Below are 12,490 nucleotides of genomic sequence, written 5' to 3'. Positions count from 1 at the left end.
TTGTATTTAATACACTGTTGTGTTACTATGTAAAAAGCAGCTCATTAAGGAGGCTAACAAGTTCCAATCATCAGCTGTAAGAAAATTTCGGGTTTAAATTTGTTAGTCACGTAGTTCTGAACACTCGTTTTTGTTTTTCTACTCTTTTCAGCATAAAGTAGGTTGAGTTCAACAATCCTTAACATCTTTCACAAGTAGCAAGTTTTTGCACTGACACTGATGAACCTAAAGTGACCTGGATTATTTTAGTTTCTGGCAAGCTGTAGAAGAATGATCAAAGTGGCCAACAGCTAGAAGGGCCTTGGCTATTAACACGTTTCTGTAATTTTTTGAAAAACAGTTAATTTCTAATTATCAGTTGAAGCTTATAAATGAAACAGGGTGCTAAGAGAATTCTAAGAAAAACATACCAGCCTTCACGTAAAATGCATTGTTGCGCAGAAAACTTGTTGAACAATTGCTGTTTCTTGAAGTTTTAGTAACCAAATATTAAATGAGCCGTATTTAAATAATTTTCACTTAATTTATATAACTAAATGAGAATAAAATAGTTATACTAAAACTGTAAAGACTTTAATTAAATTGAAATACATCAAAATTTAAGTATATTTTCTAAGTTAACAAAAAAAAAAATTTAAGTTTATAAATAGAACTAAGTTATAGAATTAGTAGAAGAATCTAATGTTCAAGATACTTTAAATTAAAAAATCACTATTTTTGTCCTAGTTGATGTATGTACCAGTATGTTTACAACAAATAGTTGAGTTACCAAAACTTAAACAAGTCTATTTCGCTTGACTATTTTTTATATATTAAATATTTAAACACAATAATAAAAGAATATACAACCAGAAGAAGGTGATTGCAGAAAAAAAGTCTTTCCAAACTTAAACATAGACAAAAATAGTCTTTCCAAGCTTAGATTGTCAAAATGTAAAGTATCTACATAATATCGTTTCAAAACAGTATTAGATCAAAAACTCTTTAAACATAAAAATCTCGATTTCAAAAATGTTGCATCGAGCAAATAATATTAATTAGAGCTGATCGTTGCATAAAAACTATTTAACTTTAATAACACACGAAAAAAATATAGCGCTTTAAACGTAAGCCGTCATTTTGCAAAGCTAGCTGATTCTCCGGCAAAAAATTCTTATTCAATTTTTCGTTTGCTTTGTTTCAAACATTTACTTTTTCCTTTATACTTTTCTTTTTAACTTTGCAGTTTTTGTATCTCATTCTATACAAATTTTAATGTTCATCTGTATCAACTTAAACATTGACCTTTGCATCATAAGCCAACGTGTACGGTGGCACCAACTCAGCTGAATCTCCTGCGACAACTACTTGATCAAGTTAATTTGAATATTTACTTCTGCAGAATAAGCCCACGCATTTGGTGGTACAAACTTAACATTTCTAGCTATCATTTGTGAATTTCAACTACTTATATATTTTTATTGAACGATAAAATAAGCGATCAAAAAGTTTGGTCAAAGGATCTGGTGTACAAAGTAAGCTTATTGAGTCGTACACCACATGCTATTAAAGTTTTTACGAGCTACTAGAATTAAACTTTTATCATTTAAATATTTAAATCTTTACTAATAAAAAAATTAGTTAAACGAAATAAAAAGAAAACTTAATGAAAAATAACTCAATTTTGTTTATATAAATGTACTTAAAAACTTGTTAGTAACATAAAATCTCAAAAATATTTTTAACTTTAAATCAACTTATAAAAGGAGATGAACAATACTTACAGCAAACATTTGAATACTTATATCGCGCGCTACACATCCGGTACCAACGATGAAGCATGAGTGGCCGCGTCCTGAATCAGTAAGCTGTACCTTCCATCCGTTGCAACACAACTGGAGTCGTGAACTGAGTGAAACCTCTTAAAGTAGATAAGTTTGAAATTGCCAAACGATTTCAGTTGTGATTCTTATTTTACTGTGGAAGAAAGTATATTAGTACTTTGCAGTACATGTTTATTTTTATTTCTAAACAAAATAAAAATGGTTTTAGCTCTTAAACCATTCAGCAGTCAATCGCAAACCGAGGGATTAATAAAAGATCAGATTGCTCCAAAGCTAATAATAATCTGGCTCCTGACGAGACTACCGTACCTGTTACAGAGGCGTTTTCACATAAAACCCAAGTAACTCAGAAAACAATATAAGCATTTACGACTTAAAAATTACTTAATTGAAATTTTGACCTAATTATTAGAAAAATAACTTACACTTTTTTGTACATTTTGATGAACTTATAAATTAAACTTATAAAAGCTTTTAGTTTAATTTTTAAAATGATTTATAAAAATTTAAATTTCACCGTAAAACAGCTGAGTGATTTTAGCCCAGGCAACATCATTGTATATTTAAATAATAAAACAAAACTTATTTTTTGTTAGACGCTAAGTTAAAAACAATGAAATGTCACTATACAGGTGTCGTGATTGAAATAGTGAAATGATGTGTGCGTTTATTCCAGTTTAAAATGTAAAAATTAGTAGAATAATGTACTAAGCTCAATATTGTTTCCATACTGAAAGACTAAAAAGTATAGTTAAAAATTATTAGCTTCATATTTCTCTTTTATCGCTTACTGAAAAATCGACATTGAAAATTTATAACTTTTTGTAGCGATAATCTAAATCTAAATAAACCAATTATTACGTAGCACAAGATATTTTAAAACATAACAAACATTTTTGTTTGATTTGATAAAATTAACCTGGCACTCATTACTTATGGATTGGAACATCAGATTGAGTTTTTTGTTTTTATTAACTTGCTCGTGCCTTGTAAACGGGCAAGTAAAGAACGGGCGCAACGCAAATGTGGGAGAAGTTCCGTACCAAGTGTCCTTGAAGTTTCTCGAATACGCAGAAACACTCAACCTAAATGATGACCCTGAATATTATTATTATCAAGAAGACGTCATTCGGTCGCCTAATCGTTTAGATGCTAACAAGTTTCGAAATTTCTGCGGTGGATCTCTGCTGAACAGTCGGTGGGTTATGACAGCGGCGCACTGTTTCAATAGAGACTCAGCCAGCTACAAAGTTGAAATACTGAGAATTGCAGTTACTGCAGGCACCATATACAATGAAGTGAATCAACAGGATCCCACCCGCAGAACTGTCGTCTCGGAAAATTTTTACTTGCACGAAAACTTCCACTCGGAGCCTGTAAAGTTAAGTGCTAACAGGTACGATATCGGCTTGGTGCTTCTCAGAAATAAACTTTACGATAAACCTATAGAAAATATACGGCCCGCCATACTGCCTTTCAGAAACGAGCCGCAGGTCGGGTGGTCTTGCAGAATTTCCGGCTGGGGTGTTATAAACGAAAGAGGGAAGACTCCAGACATTTTACAAGTTAAAGATCGTTTGACTGTTCAAAGGACATTTGATAGCATGTTCGCTCACTGCAGTATTGAAGTTGAAAATCCGGGTGAGTGCAGTGGCAACACTTCGGGCGACTCGGGAGGCCCGGTGGCTTGCGAGCAGCGACTTCCAGCAGATAATCGGTACGATGTTGTGCACGGCGTTGTTTCTTGCGGCGCAAATGAATGGGAGATGCAGGGCCACTGGAGCTACTAAATTTACTTCAAATTTTATTTTGAGATTGTAAGTACATTATTTAAGTGTTGATTCAAATTATTAGACGAAAACTTTAAGAAATAACATTGTTATTTTTTAGAGTTTTAATATAAAATCGCTAAAAAGAATTACTAAGAGTCTTGGTTTTCCAAAGGTGCCTTAATAATGGCTAAGATCGACTGTATTAGCAGACACATATATAAAAGTAAAAATACTCAAAGAAGTGCTAGTCATTTCTACTGTGTAAAGTAATTGTATCATTGCAATCTACTGATGTCGTAATTGTCTCATTGCGATCTCCTATGATGTAAACGTTGTACTGCTACGATCTTTAAGCTATGTGATAGTTGTATTGTTTCGATTTACTGTAATGTGGTAGTTGTAGATACTTAATGTTGCAGACAACTTTTAAGTGATAGTTTGAGACTTTACAATGTTATGGACAACTGAGATCAAGCATCTCTTTCAAGTCGTTAACATTCCTTAGGTTAGTTATAAAAGCAAGAATTAAACCTTTTTATTAAAACTTTATTTGAACTTTCTTTGTTACAATTAGTTATCAGGTCGTTATAAGTAGTGAAGGTAAATTAAGCAAGCTTTATTTGTTACTTTTAAACATTGTCTATAAACTTTTCATTATATAAAATATGTTTAATTTTAATATTTTTTTTTTCTTAACTTACAAACTTACAAACTTCTAACTTTTTTTTTTTATAACAAAACTTAGTAGTTTTTATACAGAAGTTCAAATACAATTGGAAATGCAGTCTAAAAATTACCTTTTTACTTCAATATCCATATCTTTTACGAAAGTCTTTAATTATTTTAGAAATATAGTGGGTTTTGAAGTACAACAAGTAGTATGCCAAGCACTAAATAAACTAGAAGCCTATCCATAGATTCTGCGATCTACTATGATGTGATAGTTATAGATTTCTAGTGTAGAGGACAACTTTTATGTGTTAGTTGTGGACACCGTTATGTTGCAGACAACTCTTTGATAAACTTGAAATTCTTAAGTAACTTAATGCGGTTGCTCAATTTAATTAGTTATTTACTACATTTAGCACAATAGGTATTATTTTATATTGTTGCTTTTTTTTTAACTTGTATTTTAAATTAACTCTCATATATGCAGTTATACATAAATAGAAAAATTTTTACTTTCGGAAGTAGTTAATTAACGATGTATGGGCAGTATGAAAAAAAGTTACTTAACAACAACAAACAAAGTCATACAAAAGCTAACATATTCAAAAGAAGCAAATAGAAGTATTCTAATAACGTATAAATACGGTTTAATCACAGCGTGAAGTAGTATCGCTGTTTGCCCCCTAATATTTTAAAACAAACCGACAAACAGACGCCAACAAAAGTAATGTTTCAAGAAAAACTATATGTTATTCTATAAAAGAAACTAGTACTTCATTATTATGTCAAGGTGACGCAGCCGTTTGTTTTACTAGTATTTATATGTGTAAAAATGTTGCTTAATACATTTTGTGAGTTAAAAAAAAATCAAATAAAGCCATTTCTTAATTAAAATGCATAACTAATGAAATGTAGAACAATCATTTCATTTAAAAATACAAAGTGTACTATTAAATAAAATTCTAATTCATAAACAATGTAATCTTATGTTTAAAAAATGCTCAAAAAAATTTATAGTTGTTGTACCTAATATTTTAGTAAAACTTATGAAGTTTACTACAAACGTACAAAACTATGCAAATTTTGTACAAAAATTAGCACTTAAAATATTTATAGTGTAAAAAATAACTAATAAGTTAAACACATAAGTGTTACTACTATAAAAAAAAGTTATATGCCTAAAAGTTGAAATCACAAGCAAAATAAAAAGGAAACTGAAATTTTCTGACGACTTTGTTAAAAAGTGCAGTTTTCTTCTTCTTCTTCTTCTTTATACTGTTAATTAAAATTATGTTATAATGTAAGAGTACAAAATATATAAACAATGCTAACATAAAACAGTTTCAGTAAAAGCATTAAAATATTTCAAGTACAATATGTAATCTCATGATACACTTTAATAGTTACTAATTTTAAAAACATAGTTTGACAAAGTTGTATTAATTTATTTTAATCAGCTCATAGTACAAAAAAACTTTCTCTATAAGGTAAATTAAGTTTGAACTGTATAATAATTTTTGTTTAACGTTTTATTCTAATATATCTATAATTTTCACTAACCTCAATATAGCAATCTGGAGGTAAAATTTCGTTACATGTATACAAAATATCTGGATGGTTTTCAAAAAGTGATGTTAAGTGAATTTTTAAATCGTTTTTGTTAATCCTAAAAATAAAAAACAAATCTGTTTAATTGTCGTATATTACAAAAATGAGCAAACTAGTAACTAAGTGTTAAATCATAAGCAACAATAAAATTTGCTTAGTTTAAAAGTTGTACTTTTTTGCGGAAACAAATAGTAAGGAATTAATGCTAAGTATTAAAACGAAAAGGTTCTACATGTGTAACTTAAATTATAACGAAATTTTAACAGAAGCTTTAAACTAAATGTACTGAGTACCACTTATTTTCGAAAAAATATAATCGCAAAAACGATCTCAAAACGATCGCAAAAAAAAAAAATTTAAGTCTAAAACCTCTTTGGTCTACAAGAATTTGTAATACAACTGAAATTATTACTTGTTAGTTGTTTTTCTTTATTATGATTCGAACTGAACTTTTATCTATTACTAAAAATATTTTAACAAAGCTTTACTAACTTAACAAGCTGAAAATGAAAATTGGTAAAACTTGACCCTGTTTTTTGCTGAAGTTTCATTAAAAAAAATTACTTTGTGCTAAACTGTACCAAATGTTTTTTTCATTTGTAAACATCCTCTAGATAAAAGCCCAATGAAAAATAGTGCTATGTGACTCAAGAATTACTGCTTATAATTTAGAGTAAGTCACTAATATTATGTATATACAAATATTTTAAATAATATTTCATTAAGTTAATATTGTATAAACATGTGTAAGTGAATATTGAGTTCTGAAAAACTTATAATTAATAACATTAAGTGTGCTTCCATGGTGTACTACAAACAATAGTAAGCATCAACATAAATTGTATAAATTATGATTGAGAATTATGAAGAATTATGAAGCATTTTCTTAAAGCAATTTAATGAATCTCGTTTGTAATTTAATTCAAATTTTAAACATATTTTGTGATGTTTGATTGTTGAGCTTCTCATAATATGTTTAACTTGAAGTCTAAATTAAACTTTGTATTTGTAATGATTGGTTTATATTTATAAAAAAAATGTGCTTAAACGAGCGATATTATTGAATCTCGTTTGTAATTTAAATTAAATTTCAAGTATATTTCGTGATACTTGATTATGGGGCATCTCATATTTCGTTTAACTTAAGGTTTTTATTAAACATTATATTTATAATTATAAGTTTATTTTCTGAATTTTTTAACCATAAATAATACTCTTCTATTAATATCGAAATTAACTTTAAATTTTAAATTCTATAGATAGAATAGAACGAATTTTTGAAAGGTAGGATACTACTTGTTTGCTTTCAAAAACTTACTCATTAAAAAACAAAAATAATAATTTTAATTAAGTCGATCTTATTCAACCAGCATGTTCATTCAACCTGCTTCAACCAGCATGTTATAACTAGTACCATGCCTTGATCATGCGGAACTGTTATGCAATCGAGGTGTACATAAGCAGCCGAATGAATGAGATAGCAAGTCTCACCTACTTCATGTCAAGAAGAAAGCAACTTCACGTCATTTGGCATCTTGGAAAATCTAGCTGATCCCCAGCAAAACCTCTCTTGACGCTTTGAGCGTAAGCTGCCATTTTGAAAAATCTAGATGATCTCCGGCAAAACCTTCTTATTCAAGTACTTTTTTGTTTAAAACATTTACTTTGTATTTTACTTCATAACTTCGTAGTTTTTATATCATGTTCTATACACATTTTGTATACCTACTTTAGCAACGTCGACAGGGCGATTTGAGTTGTTAGCGTGCCATTCTCATAAGTTTACGCATACTGTAGCAGACAAGCTGTCCTCCAGCAACAAATTCCAGATTGGGTCGATTTGAACATTGAACTCTACGTATAACCCCCACATTCGGTGGCTTAAACTTATTACATCTATATTTCTTTACTTTATTTCAATATTGTATCTTTTTACCTCGCGCGCTCTTCATCCGGTGTCAACGAGGAAGTATAAGTCCTTACGTTCTGAACCAGTAAACTGTACTAGCAACCATTTGTTACAGCACAACTAGAATCGCGAACTGCAAGAAGCCTTCTAAAGTAGTAAACATTTCTTAATATTTCTTTTATTTTATTGTATACTAAATCATATAGATACTTCTTAGTCTATATTTAAATTTATCTTATAAGTAAAATGAAGAGGCTATTAGCTCTTAAACCCTCTCGCACGCGGTTTTAGATCGAGGTAGCAACTAAAGATAGCCCCGAAGCTGTTGCGAGTCTTGCTCCTGTCGAAACTGCCGAACCTGTTACAGAGGTGGTTTCAAATAAAGCTATAGACCCAAGTAGCCCGGAGTACATCAAGCTAAGTTGATACATATGCCTAAAAGAAAAAAAGCAAATCAATATACTAAATATAATCCGAGATCACGAGTTGAATTTGATAAAATTTGTTAAACTACAATATTTATTTACATGATATTTAACATAATAACAAAGTTGTTTTATTGTTTATAAGCTTATTTTTATAATAGCTTACAGAATATAAATTCAAAAAACAGTTAATCTCTATCAAAAATCGTGCCGGTGTGAACACTTATAATATTAAAAATTTAAACTTTAAGCAAATATAAACTAAATACTGATTTAAAATAAGAATTAAATCAAATGGAAAACAGGGTAAGCCTCTTAAAGTATATAGTAATCATTTAAAAACTGCTATTTTAATTCAGCTGTTGATGTAAAAATATTTTGAACTATAATTCATAATTTAAAAACTATTTTTAACAGCTATATTTATAGTTTGCTTAAATGTAAAAACATTTACTTGTTAGTTACTCATAAAAACTATCATTTAAAACTTATAAGTGACTCTTAACCTTATAAAAACTAATAGGAGTATATTAGATAAACAGAAACTGTTGAATTACAAACTCATCAGGTGTAGTACAATTGCAGTTATAGAAAACTGAATGGCTTTTAGACTGTTCACATTGTTTCACGGGGTCCTAAAATTCGTAAGAACTAGCTCTTCCTATCGGAAATAAGTACAATTTTGCTAAAGGTTCAAACAAAAAAAAGTTTCAACAAAAAAGAAAGTAACTTTTAACAAGAATAAATAGACTATTAAAATAATTAAAATAATAGTCGAGACTAAAGCTCGACTATTATTTTTATATAAAGCTTTACATAGGCAACAAGTCAAAACTTTTAAGTATTCTTTTAAGTATAAACTTTTAACTCATCTAAAACCAAACGTACTCAAAGTACATACAAAAAGATTTTTTTTTAATATGGCAACCTTACTTAACAGTACTTAACAGTCTAAATGAGGTTTTTATTAACTGTCGTATTTTAATAGTTTGTAGCACAGTTTTCAGGCTATACATATGTCAACTATATCTACAAATGTTGGAAAACTTGTATTTTTTAGTATTAATACTAGCTAGATACTATTGATAGTATCTATGTTTTCTTAATTTTGTATACTGGACACGGTTTACAAGAAATTCTCTTTTTTGGATTTATTAAAAAAATTGCATAAAAAAGTGGTATATACAATGAATTCAAATTAAGATCTAAGTTTAATTTTAATGATAAAATAATCATTTTAGAAGCACTGAAAATAAAGCTAAGGCAAGTTTATAAACATTAGTTTAAAGAAACTTTTATTGTAAATAAAAAAAATATGGTCCATTGGCTAATATTCACAATTATTTACTAATATTCACAACACATTGTAAAAAGTATATCGAGCGTATTGAGTATTAGCCTCAATCAAATGAGATATTCTACGTATTTTTGAAAGATTAAAAAGTAACAGTTTGAACAAATACAACGTTTATACTTACTTTAAAAAGTTACTCAGCTGATGTCAGTGGTTCAATTAAACTTTTTAGCAAACACAAAGTAAACTTAAATCTAAACGGTTACAAACTCTCTTAAACAGTGTATTTAAACTTGGTATACTTTAGGCAAAAACCAATGCAACAACTAAATAACACAAAAAAAAATGTTTTAGACAGGGAATTTTAACAGGCGACGATACAACGAACAAACAAGATTAGTTCAAGAAAACCATAGCAACGACATAAAACAACATTGTTATTCTGAATCAGTATATAGAATCAGTATATAGTATTATTTTTATAGAATCAATATATAGTAGTCTTTTAGAGGCTCATAATCTTTTAAACATGAAATCTAGATAAGTTACAATGTATTTTTTACTAGTTAATGTGATTGATTACCAATAAGTTTGTTTGTTTCAGATGTATTTTTTCACCGAAATACAGATATTATTTATACACTTCTTTTTTTTATTAGATTGAATACCAGATCCATACTTTTGTCAAAGTTACTTCAAATGCAGATTTTAAAATCTTTTGAAAATCATTATGTAATTTTTTTCAAAACTTCTACTTTATCTGTTCAGTAAATATGGTATTGTTCAAATAATTATTAATTGCAAAAATTCTAGAGACATTTTTTATTGATCAACTTGATTTTATAAAAATTTAAATAATGTTTTTCAAGTACAATGCAGATTTTTACATCTATATGTGCAGTAATTTTAGAAATAATACAGTTCTTTATTAAGTTAATATTTTTTATGCCATAGTTACTGAATGGGTTAACTGTAAATAAAAAAATGTTAGAATATAAGTGTTCAATAGTATATAAATTTTTATAAACTTATGTGCAATAAATTTACCAAAAGTAAGATTCTAATTTTAAACTACACTTAATCAGTACCCTTAAAAAAGTGAATATTTTTTTTTGGGTGCACGACTATTTATATTCAGACAGTTCAAATACTTAATAAAAAATTGAATCAGCTAAAAATAAAAAAATCATGTATATTTATCTAAAATAAAAAATTAATATGTAAATCATAATATTATCTACGGGCGGTTATTTTAATTTGCAAAAAATTAGATATTTTTTGAAATATGGCTTTATTAAAGTAAAAAATATTGTTATTTTTTGTATTTTTGACATATCTTTAAAAATATTACAGATTTTCAAAGAAGATAAAAGTGGTTTGTAGATATTTATAAGATCTACATACGCATTTTTTATTTTTTTCATACTTATAATACTTTTTGAGATATAGTCTTTTAAATATTTTTTAAGAATTTGACTTGTCCGAATTTGAATTGTCATGTAACCTTTAAAAAAATATTTGCTTCTCTGAAGCAAAAAAGTAAAAAATGTAATCATATTTATTTGTTTTTTTAATTTAATGGACTTAAATGTTTGCTTATTTACTTTTGTTTTTATTTACTTTAACATTTTGTTAAAATTAAGTGTCTAATTGTGGTTTTTGCACAACTTTCTAAAATATGTTTTTATGCTAATATTTTGTTAAAACAGCAAACAAAACTGATTTAGTTTTAAGTAAGATTTAATCATGTGGATCTAAATTTTTTTTTATTTGCATTTTAAGGGCATAGGGGATATCTGACATTTTTTTTACTAAAAATAACATTGGATCTTATATGAAAGCTTGAAGTGAAAACTTTAAGCAAGTTTTTAAAGAATTAAAAAATCTTATTTAACTTTTGAGATATTGTAGTTTTTATAAAAATCTTCCAACACAAATGTATAGAGCGCAATTTTTTTGCACTTTTTGAGCTAGAGACCTCAAACTTTCACGAAACGTTCATTTTATACTTTAAAAGACTTTGAATGTTGGATTTTTTAAAATATTAAAAATAAAAATTTTAGATTAAAGAAAAAAAGGTGTTTTTTTAACAAAAAAATTATTTTTTAGAGTTAAAAAAACTCCTTTATTCAATCTTTTTAAAGTTTAATAATACACTTTCTGTGAAAATTTGAAGAAGATTGCTTAAAAATGAAGGAGAAGATATATTTTTAGTGAAATGGTCTTTTTAGTTTGTGCCTTTCATTAGGAACCTATTGAGGTCACTGACTTTGATCGCTCATATCTCAAAAATTACTTTGAATCTTTTCAAGCGGTTAAAAATGTCTGACAGCTCAGATAAAACTCAATAAAATAAGATCATCTTGTAAACATCAAGGTGGACCCCCCTATGCCCTTAAATATCAATTTAAATACAGAAATATGTGTTTACAACAATTGCACTCAACAGGAAAATCGAAGATGCAGGCGGGGTGATAGCTTCATCGCCCAGGCAAGTGAAATAAAATGCGACAAGATAGTCACCATGCTACCCAACTCCACCCACGTAAAAGAAGTTTATTGTGGAGATGAGGGAATATTGAGAGAGGTGAAGGAAAACATCCCTCCTCATTGACAGCTCCACCATAGACCCTGCAGTTTCAAAACTTGTTGCCGTTGAAAGCGAAAAGAAACAGGTTTGTTAACTTATATACTTTTGAAAGCTGACATGGTGTTTAGTTGTTTTGCATTAGTGGTATGAAAGATTTGTTTTTACAGTACAGTGCTTATTCACTTATCTGGACAGTTTCGGTCAGAAGAAAATTCAAATAATTTTCAATATTAAATATTAACATTATGTATGATACAAGTATTTAAGCTTTCATGCTGTAAGAAAATTTTAGATGTTTCTCTACAACTCTACAATGTTGTTCATTATTATGACGTAATAGTACTACCAAAGATTACATACTTTTCATGTTCAAAACTAGTTTAGTTATTAAAAACCTTTG

General features: G+C 28.2%; 1 protein-coding gene across 1 annotated transcript; it reads left to right on the top strand.

The window, feature by feature from the left end:
* The first annotated feature begins 2,758 nt into the window (after nucleotides 1-2,758).
* Nucleotides 2,759-3,613, top strand: LOC145848451 (cathepsin G-like). Its single transcript, XM_082953910.1, has one exon. The coding sequence runs from the start codon at nucleotides 2,759-2,761 to the stop codon at nucleotides 3,611-3,613; it is 855 nt and encodes a 284-aa protein (XP_082810036.1).
* Nucleotides 3,614-12,490: the final 8,877 nt, after the last annotated feature.

The sequence above is a fragment of the Thalia democratica genome, unplaced genomic scaffold, assembly GCF_965202585.1.
Source record: "Thalia democratica unplaced genomic scaffold, ktThaDemo2.hap1.1 HAP1_SCAFFOLD_1436, whole genome shotgun sequence".
NCBI lineage: Eukaryota > Metazoa > Chordata > Thaliacea > Salpida > Salpidae > Thalia > Thalia democratica.
This window is presented reverse-complemented; position numbering and strand designations above follow the sequence as displayed.